Source organism: Hemicordylus capensis, chromosome 4 (assembly GCF_027244095.1).
Source record: "Hemicordylus capensis ecotype Gifberg chromosome 4, rHemCap1.1.pri, whole genome shotgun sequence".
Lineage (NCBI taxonomy): Eukaryota > Metazoa > Chordata > Lepidosauria > Squamata > Cordylidae > Hemicordylus > Hemicordylus capensis.
Genome location: NC_069660.1, coordinates 78,488,959 through 78,514,419, shown reverse-complemented (window position 1 = coordinate 78,514,419; position 25,461 = coordinate 78,488,959). Strand labels below are relative to the sequence as shown.

The window sequence follows — 25,461 nt, the reverse complement described above, 5'->3', positions numbered from 1 at the left end:
CAAAAATGTCCACAACTTAGCCATGAGAGAATGAACACAAAGAGCCCAAGGCAGTCCAGCTGTTCTGTGCTGAAACTGGAAGCAGAGTCTGCCCCGGCATTCCTGATAGCCAAGTCATCAACCTCCCTTGCCCTGTAGAGCTGTTAAGATCAGATGTTGATTTCCTAATTTTAGATTTACATCTGCATTAGGGATGCTTAGACATAAAGGTATACTACCGCAGGGCAGGAGCTTGGATTAAGAGAATTGTGTGCAGCCTATTCAAAATCTTTGATTCTGTGAACTGCAAAACAGTTTCCCACAAAGCTTCAGCTCTTCAGAACATTAATGCCAGCAGCTCAATAACCATATTAAGCTAGTTCTTGGATTTCATCTCTTTGTTGCCTTTTAGTGGGACCAAGAAATGAAACTCAACAGTGGGGCTATGCAAATAGGAGGGACCTTGGTTCTTAATGGCTCTCGTCAGGTTCCACAGGGCAAAGAAAAAGGCTGCACTGAAATACACACTTATGTGTGCATGTTGTGGTGATTGAGGGGCAGGAGGGCTCACTCATGTCTCTGCCCTGATAGGAACACATTTGAATGGTGTGCACATTCTGCCCTGCAAGGGTCTTTACCATTTATGGGGCATCACCCTCCACCACCCATCACATTAACGAGTGTTTTACTATAAGAGGCCACTAACACCAGCTTAGGAAAAAAGCAGCATAGCTATAAGCAGTACAGCTTAGGAAAAAGCAGTATAGGCCCTTCTGCTCTCTAATGTTCTGCCCACCCAAGCCAATAACATATTGTTGGTGATGAACAATATTACTTCCATGTGGTGGAGGTATACAGGAGGCAAATGGTCTCATGTTGTCAGGAAGCACTCTGCACAAGTCATAGGCACCAGTAATTGAACATGATGCCCACTGCTGAATTTTGAAGTTTGCAAATAAGGGGTGAGGGACATTTTAGATACTCTCTAAGTGGAATATGATAAAGATGCTAATGCTCACCCTATAGATGCCTTCCTCCATTGCTGCCTCCACCATGGCTCTCTCGAGCTCCTCCTCTGCAGTCAGATCTCCAGAGATTGCTCTATGGATCTCAGGAGCAGCTTCCTCTTCAATGGTCCTCAGGCCAGCCTGGTTAGAACAGTATGGAAATGACTATCACTGCCAGGTGATACCACAGGAATAAGTTAACAGGAAAGGAATGGGTTAACAGGGTGAGAATAAGAGTATGATCAAGTCACCTGTTCCCTCCCAAGGAGTTTTTACTTTTCTTCCCATAAAGTAACTCCAGGGGTTAGGTTCATGCACAATACTCCCAACTCATGCACACACAATTCCCACAACACCAGCTTCCCACCATAAGGAAATCTGTGCTTATTGTTGACAGGACTAACACTTGTGGTAAATGACCACATGTGATATATGGAAAAAGAGGATGAATAAGATAATAATTTATGAGAATGAGCGCTTTCTCACAAGCAGTGAGAAAGGGCAAGAAAGTTAGCGGGGAGAAGCCTTAAAAAGCTTTCCTCCCGCAGATGACCAAGGGCTCCCTGTTCCGTGGACAGAACACCCACCCAGACAATTACCCACTGCTGGTGGTAGCTCAGACGGTCAGGGTGCTGGGATGTGTCGCTCTGCTGCTTCCATAATGGATCATGTGAGTGTATGGTAGGGATGTACACGGAACTGGTTGGCCCGGTTCGGTTCGAGGCCGAACCGGCCTCAAACCCAACCAGGCCATTTCGGTCCGGCACCCCCTAGAAACACCCCCCTGGGGTTGGTTTGGTCCAGGGGGGTTCACGGACTGTTTTTAGTAAAAAGATAATAATATTTTTTTTTTACTTTTACTCCCCACAGGGGAGTTCCTGGAGGTGGCCAGTGGGGAGGGGCTGCAGAGTTTCCTCTCCCTGCCGGCCTTCTTCATGTCCCCCTTGGCCGGTTTGGCCACTCTTCGGCTGGTTTTTGGCCTTCACCTGGTGGTCCAGTGGCCATTATGCAGCCTGTGCGCCTGCGCACTTGGCCTCTGCATGGCCCGGGCCACGGTGAAGGCCGAAAACTGGCCGAAGAGCAGCTCAACCAGCTGAAGGGGGGAATGAGGAAGGCCGGTGGGGGGAGGGGGAACCTTCACAGACCCTCCTGCTGCCTCCAGGAACTGCCCCGAGGGGAGTTAAAAAAAACAACTAAAACTAAAAGCGGTCCGCGAACCCCCTGAACATTTGGGGGTGTTCAGTGTGAGATTGGACTGAACAGGGGGTTGTTTGACCCAAACTGTTGAACGTTCGACATCAAACCTGTTTGCACACCCCTAGTGCATGGTGCATTATGGGGATCACCCCTCCCTGAAGTTGGCCGGGAGTCCCGCACTCTGCCAGAGCTGGCAGACAATCACAAAAACGGGGTTAGGAGAGCGCTCACTCTCCTAACCTCATTTTAGAGGGTGGCTGTGGAGGTGCGTTTGACACCAAGGTGCCTTTGGGAATGGGCAGGCAAAACTGGGCTGGGCTTCCTTAGCCTGGTTTTGCCTGTGCGTGTGAATAGCTTTGATATTTACTAAAGGACCATATTATTAAATGAGGCTATAGCTCAGTGGTAGGGCATCTGCTTTGCACAACAAAGGTCCCAGGTTCAATCCTGGCATCCCTATGTAGAGTTGGGAAATACCTGTGCAGGGACATGACTATATAGGGCAAGGGGAGACAGTTGTTTGGAGGCCCACTGCCTTGGGGGCCCCCCAGAGGCAAGTCACATGACTGACTCCCCCAGCCGCGCACCCGCCCGGGCTTCCTTCAGTTGTATTCATCCTCCGAAACTGATGTGAGTGTTAAGACCTGGAGCTACCAGAACAGCATGTCTTTCTCTAGTACCATTAAATGACTTACATCATCCACAATTTACAAAACCTTTTTATTACTATGCTTTATGTTATCACTATTCAGCCTCATTTAAGATTTCTTTACTTCATGAGCTGAGCTTCAGTGAGGGCGGGAGGGGGGCATTTTAAAAATTTGTCTCTAGGCCCACTCCAACCTTGCTACACCCCTGCCTGTCTGAAACCCTGGAGAGCTCCTTCCAGTCTGCATACACAATATTGAGCTAAATTGGCTTACTTATTCTAGGGCAGCTTCCTATATACTTTGATTATTTTGTGACAAACTATCAATTTTCTAGGGGACTTCAAAGTATGGCTATAAAAACTGTGAACATCGGTATGCACACAACACATTAGGAGACCTGGAGTCTGGTGCAGAATAGTGATTCCTAAGCTTTCACCATGTTTTGTTACTTCACTGTGGGTTGAAACATATTTTGCAAGTGTGCATCCATGCGCTGGGATGAAGTGTCCCCATTGTGGAGAGCTTCCTGAGCTCCACAGAGCCAATTGCACAAGGGGGGATTTTCACCAGTCCCTTTTTCCCTTGGAAATGCCCTGTACCACCCCAAAATAGGGTTCCTCAGGGACCTATTTTCAGGTGACACAGGACACTTCTGGAGGAAGGAGAGATTGGTGAAAATCACATCCCGCTGCATAATAGGTACTGTAGTGCTTCAGAAACTCTCTGGAGTGGGGATGCTTCTTCCTGGCATGCAGGCAAACACTTAGTCAGGATGTCGGCCTTTGTTTCTTCTATCAGGGAAACACATGTAGGAGCCCTCGGCTTCATTTCTCACTGACCTGGATTTCGACAGCATTCTTCTTGGGCCGGTACCCATAATACTCTTCCTGACGCTTTATGAATTTCCTGAAGTGTTCCTGGATGAGGAAGGTAGCATAGAACTTTCCCACAGTCACCTCATCATCTACAAGGGTACATACAAGTGAAAGCATTAGGCTTGCTCAGTAATAGTAGCCTGCCAGCCAGCATGTTCCGGGCTGCCTAGGAACATGCAATCATCATAGGTGGGATATACAAATCTGGGATACACATAGTCAGGGGAATGGAGATCACCAATTATGTCTTGACTGCCAAACGTATGACTTGCCTCCAATTGGTGGAATGACTTGATCCAGGAGCTTCATGCTGGTTCTCTTCCAGATTTTTTTAATAATCATCCTCAGTTCTTCATTGGCTTGCTCAAAGTTACCTACCAAAGCACCAATCAGACATAAGAAACTGCCTTACAGTGAGTCAGACCATTGGTCCATCTTGCCCAGGCCTATCCACACTGACTGCCAGCAGCAGTGGCTCTCCAGAGTCTCAGGCAGAGATATTTCTCAGCCTGGCTAACAGAGATCTTTTTAAACTGGGAAAACCCGTGATTGAACCTGGGATCTTCTGCATTACAAAGCATGTGCTCCATTGCTAAATTATGGCCCCTCCCTTTCCTATCAAGTCAATCTCAGTGGTTCACCCTCTCCTCCGTCTTGTCTGTCATCCATTCTCAGCTACTCATGTCCAACTAATTAATTGGTTTTTAAAATTCATCTGTATATTTTTCTTCATGAATTTTCACTTCCTATCTGAATCCCTAATATGGCATTGCTAAGTAGCTATTAATGTCATGCTCTACCCAAGTGGTGACTGCATCTGAGGGCCAGTTTAAGCATGGCAACAGTCACATGGAGGTTGGCTTGCTACCTGAAGAGCTCCAAAATAAGCAACACATTGTAAGATCTTAATAAAATGGTTCATTACATGAGCCAGAACATGCACAGTACTTTATTAGCCCCAAGGCCAGGAGCCCAAGGCCAAGAGACACCTCTAAGCACAAATTAATAGGTGCTTACCTCTGCTCTGGCTGCAGCTGCAAACTACTCCGCACACTCTCCGGCCCTCTCTGCGGAGGCGGATCGGCTCCACCACTTACCTGGCCGCCAGTGGAGGATGGGCTCCACGGAAACCAGGAGACTGATGAAGCTGATCCGCCACCATAGGGTGTTCTGGGCAGCGCGATGCTGCTAGGAGTAGTTTGCAGCTGCAGCGGGAGTGGAGGTAAGCACCTATTAATTTGTGCTTAAAGGTGCCTCTCGCCACCCACCCACCTGGCGGTGCCTGCACCAGCCGTTCCTGCCCAAGGCCAAACAAACTACATTCCTTATTAACTTGAAAAAGAATGCTACATTCTAATTCTAAATAAGGAACAGGTGGCAACCCTGCATGGAGCCTACTACATTTACCTATGTAGGTGCTGCAGGCAGCTGGTATCATGTTTAGCTGTCTCTTTATCCCTATGTCTGGGCCATATGTGTGCAATGTTTACCTGAGCCATTGATTGCTGGAATGCAAATACATGTGTAACAGGCAGTACCTGGAGTTAGAACCTTTTAAATGTGACACTGACTTTGTGGAGTGCCTACATTGGTAAGTGCTTTTTCGTGGCCTTTACAAGGCCATCTTCATTTTTATCAGCCCTCAGGTGGATTAAATTCTCAACATTTGCATTTTGGGAGCATGGACTTGTAAAAGCAACAGAGCTCCAGATGTGGCATTTTGGCACACCTCTACTAAAGTAATTTACATTGATTTACAACTGATGAGGACCTGACTCTTTGGAGTCTTGTGATTAAATGTACTAGAAAGACATTTGTTACTATTGATTTATACCATCTTGTGTTGGGCCTGTATAATTGCACAGTAATGGATTTTACGGTCAGCAGAAATTCTACTGGCATATAAGGTGACTAGTGCTCTTTAGAACTCATGAGCTGAATAACAGTAACTATCAGAGAGCACAATGGAATTATTCAGGGTGTAGTCACGGGCAGGTTTCATCTCTCACCTTCGGTCTTGATCTTGAGAGCCGTTCTCACTAAAGCAAAGAGTGTTGCATTGAAAGTGACTGTACCATCACTATTCAAGGGCATATTCATGCCCACCAGGCGCTGCATAAGAAAAACAGTCACATATGACAGAAGAAAGCATTTTACTCACTCTTGTACTCACAGCACATTAAGGAAATCCACCCTTGACATCCATTTCAGCCTCCTTTGCTATATTACCTTGCAAGCCACACGATGTGGACAAAACTTCCCAAAGCCCAGGGGAGGTTGGATTCGTCTCAATAGAGTTACCACATCTAGATGTTTGATGCGCCCCCTGAGGAAAAGTGAAAGGCAACCATAGTTTATCCATCTGCTACAGAAATTGAACTTCAGTTCCTAATTTTGGGAGATGGAAGCCATGGAGAGGTAGCCTCTTTGATTCACTCTTTTATCTCAATGGGTAGGCTCAGATGTTATATGGAACCATGGTTACATCTTGGTTCTGCACAATGTCCCCAATATTTGGGAGTGAGTGCTTCCCTCTTCCCTGTCCATGTGAGTCCCAGAAGAATTCAACTTCCAACTGGTTAAAAAAAAACACCTCAACATTGGTTGTAATGTCTGAACCGACCTATTTTATTTTATTTTATGTATTTTAACCACCTTCCTTGAAATAAACAGATCTGGAACCCACTTCAAACTCTGGGTTTAGATGCTCAGGGGCATCACGTGGAACCAAGATTTAACTGTGGTTCTGCTTATAGAGTCCTCTTGGTCTGGTATAGTGGACAAATAGAAGCACAGAAAACATTCCTCCAGGAGACAAATATTTTCGCCCTTTGAACATGAAGGCACAAGGGTGAAGGCGTCATGCAGACTGTGTGAGGGCCTCATGTCCCTCCAAGCCCTGTGAATAGTAGGAGAGGTATGGGCCAAAGCCCCCTGCAGAACACTCCATGTCAGGGCTGCAGCAGAGCTGGAAGGCAGCCCTGATGCTGGAGAGAACTAGCAATTGTTTGCACAATCAGTTTTCACACTGTCCCCCCGCCCCGTTTGCTACAATGGGAGAAACAATGGTAATACTGACTGCATGATGGCCGGTTCTCTCTAGTGTCGGGGCTGCCTCCCAGCTCTGCTCCAGCTCCAGCACGGAGCTTTTCGGCTCCATTAGAGTGCGTATCATGTCAGCCAGTGGAGGTGGAGCTAGAGTCAGTCTATCTCACACACTGCACTGGGTCAAACACAAAAAGGTGTTTTCCACCACATGTACATGCAACAGGGAGCTAGAACTAATCCCAGAGCCTGTTTGTTCTGCATAAGACACATATGCAAACACACACATCTGTTCATGTGTTATATTGCATTTCATGTGAGCACAGTTTGTGCCATGGTTCTCCAATATGTGTTTCATACCATCAGCCCTGCCCTCCCTCACAAGAGGGGAGGACATTTTTCTTTAAAAGTGATATTGTATATATGTACTTTTTTTTACCAATCATATTCTCAGGTAGATAGATCATTCTGATTATTTGGGATTATTTGGGATTATTTTAACTCACCATTTATCGTAAAATAGTATCAATATTCATCTAAGCTGCTCTGTCTCAAGAAGTATTCACCATTCAAAATCTAAGCTGCCACAGCTTAGGGATATACTATATATGCCATATTTGTTATTGTATATCTCAGACCCTTTTTAATGGGCAACTGTTCACAATGATAACCAGCAGTGTCCAAGCAAGAGCAAGAAAATTGGCTTTCTGACATCCGTATTCTAAACACATCAAATAATCCATGGGAATTCCAAGTATGCTCAGATCAAGGTTTTATATTAAGACTGAAGTACCTGGAAGAATGAAAGTAAGTTCATATTTATGCTCCCATTCTGTGGATATATATGTAACTTTTTTCTCAAATGTCTTCCATCAGGTCTTCCCACTTAACATTTCTAGGAAGTACCACTGAGCTCTCCTGTCACTACAACAAAGACTCAGGTCCAATAATTACAAGTTTAATAACTGATGGGTTCTTACTTGGCTTCAGGGTCATATTCCGCCCAGATTTTCTTGAATTCATCCAGGTGATGTGGGCCTAATATGGACCAATCCCGTGTGAGGTAGTCAAAGTTGTCCATGATGACGGCAACAAAGAGGTTGATAATCTAAGGCGGAAAGCATTGACACAAAGTATGTGAAAGGAGGCAGCGGGAAATGTTGCTAATCCCTCACTAGAATGAACTCAGCTGAAAATCTGTGCCCAGAGGAGGACTGTAGCTCACCGGTAGAGCATGTGTTTAGCATGCAGAAAAATCCCAGGTTCAATCTCTGGCACCTCCAGCTCCAGTTTATTGCCTTTTGCCGCTTGAGGAGAAAGGCAACAAGGCACATGCCTTGCCCCCTGATGCCAGCCCCGCCTCCTTCACTAGCCCTGCCCCTCTTCCCTCTCACCAAGCTGGCCTCACTCAGCTCTTGCTTGATGCTGTAGCTCGGTGGTATCAGTAGCAAGGATGGAGCTTGCATGCAGAAGCAACTTCTCCTCATCGCCACTGTTGCACTAGCTCCAGCAGCTTGATGGATCTCTCTCCCACACACTCACTTGTACCAACTAACTTGTCTAAAATGGAGCAGACATGTTTGTTGGAGGAGGGATGGTGTGTGTGTGTGTGGAGAACTATTAGGGTGCAGCAATGCATTGTGGGGAGGTAAGGTGTGTGGGGTAGGAGGGTTCAGCAGCCTTCTCCCTAGCACTCCTTTTACAGTTAAAGGGACATTGCCCCCACCTAAATTTATATGTGAATGAGTTAACTTGTGACTGATGGCCTGGCTACCACTAATTTAGCCCTTAATACATATTTATTATTGTTACTGTTCTTTGCATTGCTTCCACACTGATCCATATTAATGTCACATTTAAATCAATTGTCTAGGAAATAAACACAAGATAGGTTAGGCTGAGAGAGAAGTGAACTTGGCAAAGAGGCACCTTTTACCGTGGTGATTCTCTTTATTTAGCAGGGGGAGAGTAACTGGCCCTATCCACCCCCAGCACAGTACTTCCAGTGACTGTTGCTGGTGTCTATCTTATGTTTCGTTTTAGAATGTGAGCCCTTTGGGGACAGGGAGCCATCTTATTTATTTATTGTTTCTCTTTGAAAACCGCCCTGAGCTATTTTTGGAAGGGCGGTATAGAAATCGAAATAATAATAATACTAATAATAATAATAAAATAATACCAGGAATGCACATAGCATGTAGAAGCTGATGAAGTAGAAATAAGCAAAGCCTGTGCCACAAGTGTTTTCTTCCCCAGGGGCATATTCAGACTCGGGGTCACACCGCTTCCCATAGCTGGCAGCCAGTAAGATCTCCTGCCAGGCCTCACCTGTTGCACACCTAGAGAGAAGGATATGGTAAGATGGAGCCCAGAGGCATATCTAGGGAAAATAGCGCCTAGGGCAAGCACTGAAATTGCGCCCCCTGTCCAAACATCTGACACTCATCTTTCAGATAATGTTACCATAATATGAGCTGAAAAATACAAGTCAAGCTCGTTAATCTTTTAATATTTCAAAAACTATTTCGCAGTGCATGTAGCCAGACCAAAAGATGCTGGAAAACTACAAATGTCAGTATGCTGGGCCTCGTGAAATACTCAAATACTATGTGGAGGTGTACTTGGAAAACAGAAGTGCCTGTCTAATTCTCTACTATGCATTGTAGCATCACTATTACATAACTTTTAAAAATAAATGGAGAATTTGACTTTTCCCAGATACTAATTAAAGGATATGCAGAGTAAACTGTGTCACTGCTTGGAATATATTCTGGTATTTCAGAAAGACAGTTAAAATGAGAGAAAGAGAGCAAGAAACTTCCAGTGGGCCTTAATACTAAGGATTTCACACTGATTCAAAGACAAACTCGCCATTAATAGCCATGTTATTAAGACATCACATTTAACTCACTTATCACAAGAAGCAAAGTAAGAGCAAATGAATACAATCCTAGCTCATAAGCTTCAGCTCAGTATTCACAAGCCCTGATTCTCTGTACATAGTGCCAATCTGAATATGTGTGCAGTGATTTATATTAATTTTTTTTAAAAAAATAAATACCTGTTTTAAAAAGTTTTTTTTAAATGGCCACTGAAAACAAAATGGCCACCGCACATGCTCAAATGGCCTCTGCGAGGCCTGGCATGGTCTGGGGCCTCACAGAAGTCATTTGAGCATGCACGGTGGCCATTTTGTGTTTGGTGGCCTTTTTAAAAAAATTCTTTTTTAAAATGGCGCCCCCTTCAAGTGGCTCCCAGGGCATGTGTCCTGCCTGCCCTACCCTAGATATGCCCCTGATGGAGCCCCTGTTCCAGAATGCATTAACTGGGTTACAAGAGGACATGTTGTGGTTTGGAAAGTCTGAAATGCTAGAGATTTCAGGGATGCTGCCAGCAGGGCTCAGTGCCTTTATGTGGTTGGCACTGCACTGCAGCAGAGAACAAGCCAATATCTCCCTCTTCCAGGGAGCTGTGCCACCACAGCAGCTCCCCGGCAGAGGGAAATATTGGTTTGTTCTCTGCTGAAGTGCAGTGTCAACCACATAATGGCTAGTATTTCTACTGCAGTGTAGTATGTTTCCCCCCTACAGGTTCTTACTGTATATTAACAGTGACTATTGCTAGGGATGTGCAATTCGATTAACGTGCAAACTGATTAACGCCAAATCAAAGGCGATTCATGGATTCGACTGCAAATCGAATCACCCCTTAAATGAAGGGGCTGATTCAAGGTAGAATCAAACCAGCCCCGATTCTATGTGAATCGATTTGCACAATTTGTGTGGCCATTTTGGTGGACTTTCCCACCTTGCTGATTGGTTTTCTAGCTCTGGCTTCCAATTGGCTTGAGATCTCCCTGCTTCTTGGTTGGTTTGTTGTCATTAAAATCAAGTGTTGGCATGGGCAACTGTTCCCTCGCTGGGGGGAGGGAAAAATACTTTTGGAGGGAATTTCAAAATGTATTCAAAGGGACTGGGAGACACAGAGAGAGCCCTTAATCTATCTATCTATCTATCTATCTGTTTTTTTTAATACCGCCCTTCCAAAATGGCTCAGGGCTCTTTACAATTAAAAACAGAAACCATTAAAACCAATAACAATTAAAACAGAAATATAAATATGAACACCAATTTAAAAACATCTTGAAAAACAATTAAACTATCAGAACAATTAAAACCCTGAAAACCAGGTTAGCATTAAAACAATTAAAACTAATTTAAAACCCTGAAAGGCCAGGCCAAAGAGATGGGTTTTAAGGGCTTATGCAAGAAGAGGATACATCAGGAAGAAAGAAAGGTTTGATTCTGTGGTTTTCTTTTCTCAGCACTGTGTATATTATTGCTGCACTATAACAGTTTTTCTGGATCTCAGATTAACAAAGTGGGAACAAAAGAGGGGTGATTTCAAAATGTATTCAAAGGGACTGGAAGGCAGAGAGAGCCCTTACAACAGGAGAGCAGGAAGGAATCAAGGAAGGTTTGATTTTGTAGTTTTCTTTTCTCAGCACTGAGTATAATGCTGTGCTATTGCTTGTTTCTAGAGTTGTCTGGTTTTGCTGGATCTCAGATTGACAAAGGCAGGACTTGGGTGCCTTCTTTCCTTGAGTTGTGGTTTGGTCTGTTTGTGAGATGGTTTTGTAGTGAGAAATGTGTCGGCTCTCATTTCTTGGTGATTGCTGTGATATGCTTCATGTCTGGCCTTCTGGTCTGTCTGGTCTCTATGTCTGGCTTTCATTCACTGCTCTGGTCTGCATTCTGCATTGCAAGGTGTACTCACAGTCAAAATGTGGCTGAAAAAATGTTGTTCTGGTTGAGCTTATGGTTATGTTTACTGGCTGCTAAGGGTGCTTCTGTGCTGTGGCAGCTGCTGTAAGTATGGATGAAATCATAATTGTGTATGAGACAACTTGTGCCAATGGTGTTACTGCAGCACAGGCACTGTGGTTGGCAGTGGATTCTGGATCTGTGATTCTTTTTTTTGGCCATCTTTGGACTGTGTGTTTGGCAAAATGTGATGTTTTGTGTTGAGAGGGACTGTGTGTGTGCTGCTTCGCAGTGTTCTTCAAGGCAGGATTGCAAAATGTGCACAGTGCACTCTGTTTCGTCCATAGGGAGCAGTGGCGAACTTGAATCACTCCATTGTTCTCCATGGGTAGGTCCTAGGGACACCAAAGTGGGTTGGGTGGTACAGAATGATGGGTGCTTCCTACCACCCAACCCACAAAAGAAATGGGCAAGTGGGCAATTTGCTCCAGGTTTTGTTTCTCAGTCTAAGCAATAGTCCTTTCCTGAGCAATAGTCTTGCCTTGCTGGTACTTGACCACCTGCCTGTCCAAGACTTCATCTGTTGCATCTAGCCCTTCTTCTCTTTGTCCACCTGATATCAATTTGACCCCAGTCTATCTTGACCACATCTGCTGTTCCAAACCACTTTACTTTGTCTGCTCCGCAATCAGACCCTCCCAGCAGCATTCTGTCTTGGAGTCAGGTTGAGACCAGTGTTCCCTCTAATGCGTGTGCTCACACATTTTTTAATGTCATCTCAGTTAATTTTTGATCCCGCTCAGGTGGAATCAGGAAGGCCCCACTCTGACTGCATGTGTGCACACACTGCCTTGTTACTGCCGCTCAGAACAAAACTCATTCCGCACACAGATGAAAAAAATTAGAGAAAACACTGGTTGAGACCAGAAAGAAAGGGGATGGGGACCAACATTCTTGGAGTCTGTATAATGCAAAATCATAAGCACTGTTCTGTCTCTGTTTTTGGAACTTTCATTTCTGAGTTTATTTATTAATTTATATCCTGCCTTTCTTCCATCATGGAACAAGGTAGTTAACAAGGTAGCTTTTTATGGTTATATTGTGCTTTAAAAATATATATATTTGTAATCAGATCTGTATTTTTATATTCTAGCTTAATATTTTAATTGTGTCATTTTAATAGTCCTGTTCTAACTGTGTGAACCGCCTTGAGATTGTTTTAATGAAAGGCAGTATAGAAATTCAACAATAAATAAATAAAATAAATAAGCATAAGATTCCCAGGTGGACGCCTATCCAGGCATATGCAGGCCTAAACCTGCTTAGCTTTTACAAGGTGGCTGTATCATGTGCCCTCAAGACCATGCCCTGGGATCTCACAGCTCCCTGATTCTGGAGTTGCCCACAGCATTGCCAGATATCTATTATATTAATTCTCCTGGGTGTGCCTTGGAATGTGTGTCCCAGAGCCCAGCTGATTGGCTGGGTGGCGGATGCGCCTGATTGGCTGAGGCGCACCCAGGAGGATTGGTTGCCACGGCGGCGGACCAGCTGTGGAGGTCAGAGGTGGTGGACCCGGCCCAGCCGTGGAGTTAAGGTCCAGGAGGGGGGGGAGAAAGTGTGGGGGCAGAAGTGGCAGTGGGGAGGAGCGGTGGCTGGGCCCGGAAGCAGAGACTGGGGCAGAACGGGGTGGGGAGGAGAGGTAACCGCTGGCCGCAAAGAGCACACAGATGCTCTGTGTGGGGTCGGCTAGTATTTTTTTTTAAAGCCATGAACAAAAGTCTTTTCTGGCATGCAGCAGGATTAGTGAGACCTTAAAGAGCACAATGTATTGTATCTGATCCACCAAGTCTATTCCTTCTCCAAGAGGACTATGTGTTGGCAAATTAGTTCATCTAATTCTATAATGCATTCAAATTGGACATATTTGTGAGTCTGATTTTTCCTCCAGAAGTTTAACACTGAACCCTACTGGGAACCTCAATAAAACTGCTCCTGGACAGAGCACTAATAGAGAAAAGCTGCAAAAGGAGGGGATGTTGGAGTTGTCTCAGTCAGATACAGCATGGAAGAAGAAATTGAGCAATTATCAGCCAGTACCAGAGAGTGGAAATTTCACACATTGTGTACTAGTGTGATGAATGGACTGCCAGAGTAAATGACAGAAGCTGTAGGAATCATCCACAAACCTATGCCACCAATTAGCTATGTCAGATAGTACTCTGGAGTAGAAAGAAGCTGATTTCTATGACAGGCAAGTAAGTAGTTAGAGCAGTTGCATCTGGCCTTGGGAACTGTGACTAATCTATTTAATATATATATTGTAAAGCCTCCCTTGGGTTTTCTGTTTGGAATTCAGACTACTGCACCATGCAAGTTTTGAGAAGCTACATCTGTTATTTTGCTTGTTGTAAAAGCAACCTCAGCTATTTCCAGGGGGCAAGTGCTGATGCCTCTAGATATTAGCTAAACAACACACGTTTCTAGAGAGTTTCTAGAGAAAAACTTGTGTTGTTTAGATCAAGAGAAGCCTAATATTGTAGGTCCTCAACTTTCATGTGATCATGAAAAAGATGGTAGAGGGCAGTTGTATTCATGGTTGTATGAACCCACAGGAATCCCTCCAAACCAATGCACTCAAATCTGGGTAACTCAGATCCTTTACCCAGGTAGGATGAAAAGTGAGCACTAATACCACAATTAGTGGGGCAGACAGGGTGTGTCTGCCTTTGATAAGCGGTCTCAGGAAGCAGCGGCCATGACTGTAATAGAGTGCTGCGGCTGCAGGGGCTGGCATATGTGAATGTGCTGCTTTGAAATGCACATTCTATGATCCTTTGCTTGCAATGCTTTCAGTAAGGCTGGTCCTGCCTCCTGCCCTTTCATGGCCAATCAGATGACAGCTGATGGTGTAATGAGCATTGCTAGTCTTCTGACAGCGCAATGCATGATAGGATAGGTGTTTCAGTCCTTCGAGGACCCAGCTCCTGATTTCAGTAACGAAGACTCCTGCTGGCCAAATCATCATCTGTGTTGAGTTTGCAGACCCAAACAGAGATTCCGCTTGCCTGTGGCTATTGGATTAGGAGCTCTTTACCCCCGCAAACCACCTCTGTTTGATCCTGTGAAAGGGCTCATAATCGACTACAGAGGAGGGGAATGCAGAAAAGACTGGCTTGTTAACATCTTTGTCTGCATCATGAGACTTGCTGGTGTGGGTTCACAGCAATAACCTCAATTAGTGAAAAAATAGCATGGCACATAAATCGTGCAAAATTCTTACATGGCTTGAATAGTCAGGGAAGATCATTCTCATGGTCATGTTGCAACTGCTGTCAAAATTGCTTCTGTGTTACTGTTGTTCCATATTGCTATGTATTCACCGGAACATGTGGGAAGTACCAACACCAGCATTGCACCCCCTTTGGGAGTGGTTGGGTATTTCCCACGTGATCCTGTGGACAGCCATGTGAGAAGCAGATTCAAACACTCCTGCTGTGGTGTGCAGTTCCCTGATCACAGCACAGCTATTTTCATGAGTGCTAAAGCTATTAAGCACACATACTGCTGTGCTAAATTTGACTCAAGCCTGCTTTATGTCTGCTGAAAATATACTTGGGACCTCATTCTTAAATATATCAGTATGATAGTGTTTTTGTGGATTGTAAAGGCTCTTCTCTCAAGGATGCTGCGAAAGGCAAAAGAGTCCATAAGGTGAAAGTGTAAAGAAGCAGTTCTGAACTATCTTGGGCACTTTGAAAGTAGTCATACTGGGGCTATACCACAGAAGAAGACTTAGTTGATACACAGACCTGAACAGCAGTAGTACCGCTTGTGGGAAAGTCTGAAAGTGGTTGTTCCGATTTATTTGGGTTCCATCCACCAGAGCAATTTTCCCAAACATCTGTAAATCAAAAAACTCATTCATCATTGTCAGGAACTTCTTTTTGCAAGCATCAACAGTACTTCAACTGTATAGTTTTTCTCTGATTCTTTAGGCTGGTTTTTCCTCCCAAAACAAATTAATAAGCCAGGGCCAAATGACTTGTTCTACCAGATGTATGAGTGCATTTTGATCTTTCAAATATTTTTAATTCTACCAGATGTATGAGTGCATCTTGATCTTTCAAATATTTTTAATTAAAGAGAGAGAGAGAAAGCTGATCTGAATTGGGACCACAGTGAAGTATTCTTTAAGTCTCCCTCCCGCCCACGGCATTATTTTCTCAGTGAAAATTCACCACCCCTAAAGCTGCTCTTTGCTTTGTTAGGGAAAACGTACAACCAGAGCCCATATTTTCATTGGAGAAAGGGGAGATAAAGGTTAAACTCTCCATTCTTCAGTGCTACAGTCCTCCTCACTTGGATCATTTCCATTTTTAAAAAGAAAAATTAAAGGCATAAAAATGCATTAATTAATCTTCATTATATGGTGTAGTTTGGCCTTAAGGTTACCATCCTGAGCATATGTATAGGAACCAAGTCCCATTGGACTCATAAGAATGTAAGAAGAGCCCTGCTGGATAAGGCCCAGCAGGGCTGTAGATCCCCCACTAAGCATTTGAGAGGTTCCCCCCTCATTTTACTGAATCCCCATTGAAACTAAACCTAATAACCCATCTCTCTCCCCGCAAAGTGGCTTTTCTACACATACACACACACACACACACACACACACACACACACACACAATTTAAGTGAAGAGTTGCTTCTCAAGGTTCCCCCCTGCCTGCACTGAAGGCCTAAGGCCTATCTAGTAGTTTCCAGTAATGGCCATCCAGATGTTTCTGGGAAGCTCATAAGCAGGACATGAAAGAACAGTTCTCCACTACAGTTGCATCTCATTAACTGGTATTCAATGATATACTGCCTCTGACCTTGGAGGTTTTATTTAACTGCCATGCCTAATTGCTCTTGATAGCCCCAGTTATCTTCCATGAATTGGTCTAATTCCTGTTCAATGTAATCTTCTGGTCATTCCCACCCCACAGAACTCGAGTGTGACTTATAACTGAGAAAACAGGCATAGAATTAAGATTAAACCAGGAGTGTTTCCACAATTGGGTGAGCACGTCCCAAGGACATGGACCCGGGGGGGCACTCTTTCTGCCTCCCCTGCCCCCTATATAGCTCACCCCCATCGCCACACTTATCTGAACTCCACACTCACTGACGTATGTGCAGATGAGCAGCCATTTGAAGGGTCAGCAGGCAAGACCCTGTTTGAAACAGTCAGCAAGTTTTTTTTTCCCATGCTGACCCCTCAAATAGCATTGTGTGTACTATTTGTCCAGCCAGGCAAGATGCCAGGCAGCAAAGAGAAAAACAGAAAAACCTGCCTGGCAGTGTGTGGCACGGTGCAAAACAAACAAAACCCCTATGACCTTTAAGGCATGGGTCAGATTGTGGACCAAGATTGTCAGGCAATAGGCATCTCATTGTGGCCGCCTGCTGCTGCCACATTGGATGCAGGACCAGTCTGAGGCTTTCCTGTCTGCATTACAGGAAAAATACTGTGCCTGTTTCACACAATACCCTTAGCTCTTCAGATAGGAAAGACAAGGAGCTGAAAACAAGCAAGACTGCAGGGAAGGAAATGACACCAAAATCTCGGACCCTATCTCCACAAGTGATTTATAAATGGAATCTTGGTTGTACCTCCGCGCTGATGGAACAGAAGCCTTTCCTTGCATGCTTACCTGCATCCCGATTACAGCATAGATAAAGAACAGCATTACAATCAGCAAGGCCACATGAGGCAGAGCCTATGGGACAAAGCATAGGATTCAATAGGTCTTATATAATGCCAGCGTAGCAATGAGATGGAAACTGCTGCTTGTAATGCTCAGTTCCTTCTCATACCTGAAGGTGGGTTTATGTCCTCCCAGCCAATGTGATACATTTACCTGGAAGGACTTGATAAAGGTCCAGAGCAAGTTTCTAATTCCTTCTCCTCGGCTCAGCAGTTTTACCAGCCGTAGGACACGGAAAAGCCGGAAAAAGGTGATTGAGACTCGACCACTTTCTTCATTAGCTGGGGTAGGAGGCTGTGGATAGAAAGCATACCTTAGGCAGTGAGTGGAAATGGAAGCAGACAGAAGAAGACAGAGGATCTGGATTATTCAGCAGGTTATTCACCAGAGAAGTTGCCTCTCCAGGTTACCTGCTGCTTGGTCTGTGAATATATCCCATGGCAACAAGCACAGCAATGACTGCAACACGGGTAGAACTAGGGCCTTGTGGCCAACAGCATGCTAAACTAAGGGATGGGGAAATACTACATGGTTCACTACATGCTAACTCAGAAGGAATGGAGGGAGATTCATGCCACCAATATTGAACTCAGGTTCCCCACAGGAAGATGAATCTCTTGCTTCTGGGCCTGGAGTTTCCCAGACAGCGGGCTTTTCTACGAGATTTTACTGCAAGTTTGAAGTTGCCCCCAAAAACGATGCAAAAATTGAGGGGTTTCACCCCAGATATAAATCGGGCTATACTCGTTTAACGTGTGATGAACAGCCCAAATTGTTTGTGAAGTGCTCCCTGATAGCTCGCAGGGACTTCAGGGTAAATCTGGCCGATATGTGAATACACATCTCCATTCCGGAGGAGATGCGAACTAAAAGTTGAGTGTGAAAAACTTCCTAGTGATTTTTCCCTGGACTAACATCAAATTGCCTCTAGAACTGTTGGGCTGATGGTTTTACTGAAATCATGGCGTCTTCACCATTGGGAGTCGAGCATGGTGCAAGTAAGTGGAAGAGTCAAGGGATACAGTTTGTACATCTTACATCAGGAACAGAGTGGCTTCAGATGATCCAGGGCCATCATAGATCTTATTAGCATATTTATGTACAAACCACTTTGAAACTGCTATAACTGCCATGATTTTTCCCAAGGGATTGTAGGAACTGTAGCTTTGTGGTGGGCATATAAAAACAACAACCCTAGAAGAACTACAGTTACAGTTCATTGTGGGGGAAGCCCTGGCAGTTAAATTGATTTAGTTGTAGTGGAGACATGCCTTAACACTGTGCAGATGTTGGCACAGTGATTGCAGTCGAAAGCACATTGGTGCTTATTCAGTGTACAAGCAATTCCATGACACATTACAGGGCAGATTGCAAGGGTTAGCTGTGCATTAGCATACATCCAGCATAAAACTGATCCACAGCTTTATGCTTGTGCAGACATAGTACTAACAGTTTTATTCTGAAAGTGGCAAACACATTCAGAGTTTAGTTTTATGTCTCTCTGGGCTTTAGGTTTTTCTGCCCTTGCTGTATTTTCTTCTATGGTGAAACTGCACAGAACAGGCCTGCAGGCTAGGCCAGGAATGGAAGTTAGACTCTCCTCTCCCTGGACTCTCGGCGATATATTTGCTGGCACTTGCTGTCCATCAGAGAGCAAAACTGACAATCACACTGCCAATACTGCCCCCACCATCTGCTTTGTAGGGCTGTTCTTTTGGTGCAGCCATAGAAAGGTCACCACAGCTGTGTTAGAAGCTTCACATAAAAAGCTGAAAGCTAGAAGCTGTTAGTTCTATGCAACAATGGTCCTACAGAAAGTAAAAAAGGAGTGATATATTCTTGCTGACCATCTGTGCATAATGTGACAACCTCTTTTGTTTCTGGACAGCTTGTGATAATCACATTTCTCATCTATCCTCCATTTTTTTCTGGCATGTGAGGGGGGAACTGTGCGGCATTAGGGGGAAGGTTTTGAGCCCTCTCAACAGCTAGTCTCCAGCAGCACCTTACCTCCCACACCACTTACATACTGGCCCATCAGCAAACCAGAGAAGAGATAACCTCATGGACCAAAGGCACCCTGGGGTGCAACGTCAGGTTGAACACAGTCAGTGGACCCCTTAGTCCTATAAAATCTTTATCTCTAGGCCAGCCCTACCTCATTGCCTCGCCTCATTTTGCCTGTTCTCGACTGACTGACCTCACTCTCACCCTGACTACACTTTCTGAGTCCAGCCCTCTACTTCACTGTACCTAACCCTGGCCTATCCTCATCTACTCTTCCTGCCTCTGGCCCCCCATGACTTGCCAAATCAACACCTGAACTGGATCTCCCTACCATAGCTGGTCTACCTCAGGCATGGCAGAGGCACAAAAAGAAAAGAAAAAGAAAAAGAAAGAAAAGAACAGACACTGGAAGTAGCTGCTTACAAATATATTTAAAAAGCATTTGTGGCTTTTCTCCACTATTATGAGAGAGGCAGCATCATTTTCATACTATGTCAGGGTATGTGTGGGATGCTCACCTGTTGTCCTTCAAAATCATCATGTGGATGCTCTGTCTGAGACTGCTATTGAGCGGGCACTTTTATAAAATTAGTGTCCCAGGACAAGCCATCCCTGTTTAAAGTAGGGCAACAGCATCATACTTTCAGATCACATGGGGCAGTTGTGCATCAGAGCATCTATGATCTGCTCAGATTTGCAATAGTTTAAGAACAGTCAAAAGGCTCTAGTATGGGCAGAGATTTCTCTCTCTCTCCAATCACCATGTTAAAAGGGAGAGACTGCCCTTTATGAAGTCAGGTAGGCACTCTTACTGGAATACTGCTCTTGGGCCACAACCACACAGAAGTACTAAACGAAGTATATTTGATGCATGTCCAAATCCTGTCATCTACATCAACAAAAGGTGCTGGTATCTTGCTCTGTTTCTCTCAATCCACATCATGAAAGAGGAGGTATCAGCATCATCTGTCCAGTTTGCATGACTGGTCTGGGAGGATATCTACATCAAAGACTTCTTTAACCAGTTACAAAGTCATTCCCTTTCTTCTTCCCAGGGAACTGTAATTCGACGAGAGGGATTAGGATTTCCAACATCTCTTCACTTCACTACAGAAAGAGGGGAGGCCATGGTAGCTAAACTGACATAAAACTAATATATATTTGTGTTCTGAATATGCCCTGGCTTTCCATTGTCAAAGTAGGAAAAAATACCATGCTTACTAAGATACTTTCCCCTGTGGTTTCTTTGTTTCCAGGTTAGTGCTAAAATGCTGAATGGATGCTTCAGGAACAGTTATGTAGACATTTAGGCTCTTTCTCTGCCCCCACCACCTTGCACGCACTCCAAAGGTGCACAGCTTTCTTTCCCTCCTCCATTGCAACATCTCTGAAGACTCAGTTTTGGCATCAGTCTCATGCAATCCACACTAACACAGGACACCGCAATAAGGAATGGTCTAGGAAGGGGGAAAAAGGGAAATATGAAAGAAAAGGATGTCCACAGCAAGCTCATGCAGCTGATATTTACAACGCCATTACAGCCACCGCTTAGGCAGTACAATCCACCACTGGAAGCAAGAACAGTCTGTCAAGAGAATAAAAATGTCAACCAAAGAATCTCATAATTGCAAAGGAAAAGAAATGAGGGACAGAATGAAAAAGAAACACAAGGGATGGGTTGGGCAAGTGGGGAGCGTTGCTTTTCACAGAGGGGGGGATCATGAAAGATGCTAATGAAAGCCATGATAACAAAGTCAAGACAGGCAGGAAGGGATAAAAGGACTTAAGGAATATTGCATGAAATAACAATACTTGGATGGAATATAGACCTATGTCTAGTGCATTGGTTTGAAGAGAAGATAACTGAGGTTTGCTATAGAGAGCTTAGACTTCACCCAAAAGAACTGGAATTATCAAAGGAGTCCAGAAGAGATAGAATCCTCCCAGCTGCTTGATGTGGGTTCTCAGCATGTCCCTTCGCCACCAGAAGCTTCTACAATGACATTTTGTGGCTAGAATAGCTTGGCTCTTAGAGTGTGTCCCATCTTGCAGAGTTCTTCTGAAACCATGAGCCCCCTTTTTGTTAGATGAAAATAATCCAAAGATTGGGCAGAATCACCTGAGGGAAGGAGGGAAAATAACCTTCTACAGAATAGCGCAGGCCAAGAAAAATCTTTTGTTGATGAAAGTTTGAGACAATTAAGTTTTTAACTGTATCCAAATCCTGGCCCTACATGTGTTTTTCATTTAATGCCTGTCCCACTGAATCCAACAGCAAAGAAATGAAAGTGTGTGTTTGCTGGATCAGTGTTCTAATGTACTCTTTTCCCTTTCTTGACTAAAAACTCTGGGCAATGTGCTTTCCCTTACACAAAGCAGCATAGGATCCCTATGGAAGGCTCACAAATGATGCTAGAGATACTTTTAACACCATTAGTGCTGTTCTTGGATGTCAAGAAGAAAGTCTGTTTCCTCATCTAAACAACTCACCTAACGGAGTATTAATGAACATCAATATACAGATAAATGAGATCACTGGACAAGGAGGAAGGAGAGAGGGAAAAAACACAGGAAGTACAGAAAGGGCAGAATGGACAAGTTCACAAATAAAAGATACAGAGGCTGTGCTCATGAGCAGCCCTAACCAGGATAAGGCAGTCCTACCCAGGGTAGAGCTGCTCGTGTGCACTGCTGGGATCTAGGCCGATGCCGGCGCTACTTCCGCAGCAAGACTGACTTTTGTACCTGGGCTTTTACTTGGTTAGAGGGTGTGAGGGTGCCCCCAGTGCCAGGGGCATGAGTATGTTCATGACACCCGGGGGAATCCCCCAAGGCACCATGCTTGTCTCGTGGTGCCTTGTGGGATTCCTGGAGGCAGTGGAAATGAGCCATGGCCTCTGCCGATCCACGCTGCACGGAACAGCGTCAATTGTGTGGGTGTGTGGCAGCGTGCCAAAGATGGAAAGACAGATCATCTGGGGGGGAAGGTAGGGATAACCCTGCCTTCCCCTCCATCCGCCTGCCACTATGTGAGAATAGCTCTGCAGTGTCCTTGGATGAAAAAGCAGCATCACTAAAGGTTTTGCTTTTGGTTGACTGTTGTCATAATTTCAACACAGAGTTATGATCCTGTCAGCATCATAGGGTGCATCGTGGTTCAAGCATTCTTCTTCTTCCATTTTGCAGTCCTCAGCCCACAGATGCTAAATAAGCAGCAATATCCAAATGTGGCAGATAAAGAGCCCTGGGGAAAAAACTGAATTTGGGCAAGAAATGTTCTGCCTTCGATGGTGAACAAAATAACTGGTGCCAAGGAAATATTTACCAGTCCCCAGGTCTCCAGTCTACATTTCCAGTTTTCCATGAAACTTGGTTCCATTTCACATTTACCACATAGTCCCTAGATCGTCCATCAGAGTCTTTTGGCCATCTAATGAGCCAAGCCATGTTCTGTGAAAGAATCAAAGTGGGCTGGATAGGGAGAGTGTAAATCTAGTAGATGATATTTTGGAGACCCCAAGTCGATCAAAAGGGCACTCCTCTCCTCTTGAGAAAAAGGACAAAAGAAGCTCAACCATGTCTTGATGGCTAAGTCCTTGGAAGAGCTCTTCTCACTTAAGATTGAAAACAGCATCTCAGAAACCCTAGATCTCCTTGTAGGTCATTTCTAAAACTCTGGCACCAGCAAGGTAAGAGGCACAGCAGGCTTCTCCAGGGGCTGAATTATATAAGGAAGACCAATGATAAAAACAAATACATACATGAGAGTGATGATATTGGTAGGATTTCTTAATAATATGGAGTTAGGCATAAATGATATTAATGAATGTTGTCTAGATATACCTACTTCTTAAATTGTTTCTACAACTGCAGTTAAGTGTAAACATTCATTTGCAATACACTGAGCATGTGAAAGCAAATAAAGACATGTTTAACCTAGTAATATCTGAGGCTGCCCATATGCTTTCTTCTTTATATGCACACACAATGCAGAGCACAAATGTACTATTCCACCTATGGTATATTTTTAATATACTCTGGTGTGTATCATAGCATCCATGCACATGAATACAGACGGCCCAATTCATATATGCAAGTATTGCCATGAAGAAAGTCACATTATAAGCACACACAATAAGCAGATACTTAAAACATGGTTGCCATGGACAGCAAGGCTGGGATTCTCTGCAAGTACCATGAGGCAAACCATGTCAAGATTTAATGTAGGCTTCAGATTAAATTTGCTAGCTTCGAATTATTTGTCAACGGTGCGTGACACCATTGCTAAAGCTATACAGAGAGATTAACGAAGAGGTGAAATCTCCTGGGCATGGTGGCATATCAGTCTATTGGTTCTGATCAACAACAGGCCACCCTGGTAGAGATGTCTAATGGATATAGTATATCCTGGGCTTCAGTCTGTGTGTGAGGCCACCGTTCCCTCAGCTCATTTATCACAAGCACACCTATGCCCTTTGGAAGGCAACTGGAGATGGATGTTGGCTGCCTTGAATCAGAAGTCCTCTTCCGATAGTCATTCAGAAATTCACATCTTCTGTGGGATGTTGAGAGACTGATGCTGGTGCATAGTGAAAGCCACTGCTTTTTCTTTTTTTCCTTTTAAAGATTGCCACATCTGAAACATTACCAGTCCCCACCACCCTCAAGTTGCTGTCATTGCACTTACATCAATCTGACTCAAGATGACATCAATTATGCTGCCGATGACTATAAGGAAATCAAAGACGTTCCAAGGGTCTCCAAAGTAGCCCTGAAAAAGAAAGTAGTAATTGGGCCATAAAGAACTCCTTTTAGACCCAGATGCTGCCAGTTACCCATTACCCCATGTTCAATGCTAATTTGTTGTAACATGAATGGGAACAGAATTTCTCAAGCAAAAATGCCACCTCCTAATATTAATCGAGGCCACCTTAAGTGGTGCAGGACGGAAATGCTTGACTAACAAGCAGAAGGTTGCCGATTTGAATCCCTGCTGGTATGTTTCCCAGACTATGGGAAAACACCTATATCGGGCAGCAGTGATATAGGAAGATGCTGAAAGGCATCATTTCACATTGCATGGGAGAAGGCAATGGTAAACCCCTTCTGTATTCTACCAAAGGCAACCACAGGGCTCTGTGGTCATCAGGAGTCGACACCGACTCACGTCACACTTTACCTTTTTACTTTTAAATGTGCCTTTCTGGTCTTCCCAGCCCAGGAACAGTTCCTGAAATATTTGGCTTGTGTTTCTACAATTAGGACAAAACCTGACATGCACCCATCCTCTGCCCAATAATTCCTGAGCATTGGAATGCATTGCACTAAGCAAAATGGCAGACCCACTTCCTTCTGGGAGCCCTGTACATCTGCTCCTCACTCACCTTAGCTTTGAAGGCTATAAGTTTAAGGATCATCTCCACAGTAAAGAGGAGGGTGAAGACCACATTGAGGACATCTGAGACTTGGTTCATTGTCTCTGATTGATTATAATGCTGTAGAAATAGTTGAACACTGGTCATTGATATAGCACTGGTTTTGATTTAAAATACATCGAATATAGACCACATAAAGAACAAAGACTCAAAGTAATGAGTGAGCTGAGTTAAAGCTCCCGTTACTCAGCATACCCCACTGGCAATGCCTCCAATTGCTCAGTTGCAATGAGACTGCAACAGCAGCTCTCAAGCCAGTTCTATTATATGAAGGTGTATATAATACTCTACTGAGGGATACAAGACTCACTCATATTTCCAAACATAAGACCAGCTATTGATCACTAGAAGGACACCACTTTCCTACTCTTCTTCCACAGACAGGCTTGCCTCAGGATCCCACAGCCGCCGCCACCACCACTCCACAGTTGGGCAGGAGTTTTACTCATCCATACCTGCATGCCCAAGCAGATGGTGTTCAGTGTGATCAAGAAGAACATGAGGTACTCAAAGTAGGAAGAGGTCACCAGATACCATATTTGGTATTGGTAGGGATTTTTTGGGATGTAACATCTCAGAGGGCGTGCTTTCAGTGCATACTGGACACATTGGCGCTGGAGTGAGAAGAAAGGGGTTGGAAAGGACTGATAATAACATTCATAGTCAAGATATGTCACAAAGCAATCCTTCTTAGGGTCTCCCCTTAAGCAAATTTTGTTTCTTGATTTCTTAAGCTCATCAGCAATGCCA

The 25,461-nt window shown here is 44.4% G+C and overlaps 1 protein-coding gene across 2 annotated transcripts in view; it reads right to left on the bottom strand.

The window, feature by feature from the left end:
• CACNA1S (calcium voltage-gated channel subunit alpha1 S) overlaps nt 1-25,461 on the bottom strand; it is an 86,210-nt gene that overhangs the window by 6,254 nt on the left and 54,495 nt on the right. The window contains exons 26-39 of one of the 2 annotated variants that reach the window (XM_053246523.1): nt 25,167-25,325; nt 24,661-24,771; nt 23,964-24,047; nt 20,805-20,861; nt 17,423-17,563; nt 17,216-17,281; nt 15,329-15,420; nt 8,933-9,092; nt 7,734-7,861; nt 5,938-6,034; nt 5,718-5,820; nt 3,981-4,082; nt 3,673-3,797; nt 999-1,127 (exon numbers count right to left, since the gene is read on the bottom strand). In XM_053246523.1, the coding sequence (XP_053102498.1) occupies nt 999-1,127; nt 3,673-3,797; nt 3,981-4,082; nt 5,718-5,820; nt 5,938-6,034; nt 7,734-7,861; nt 8,933-9,092; nt 15,329-15,420; nt 17,216-17,281; nt 17,423-17,563; nt 20,805-20,861; nt 23,964-24,047; nt 24,661-24,771; nt 25,167-25,325 (1,554 nt within the window). The remainder of the gene's footprint in view (nt 1-998; nt 1,128-3,672; nt 3,798-3,980; nt 4,083-5,717; nt 5,821-5,937; nt 6,035-7,733; nt 7,862-8,932; nt 9,093-15,328; nt 15,421-17,215; nt 17,282-17,422; nt 17,564-20,804; nt 20,862-23,963; nt 24,048-24,660; nt 24,772-25,166; nt 25,326-25,461) is intronic. The other variant, XM_053246525.1, reaches the window with a different exon arrangement.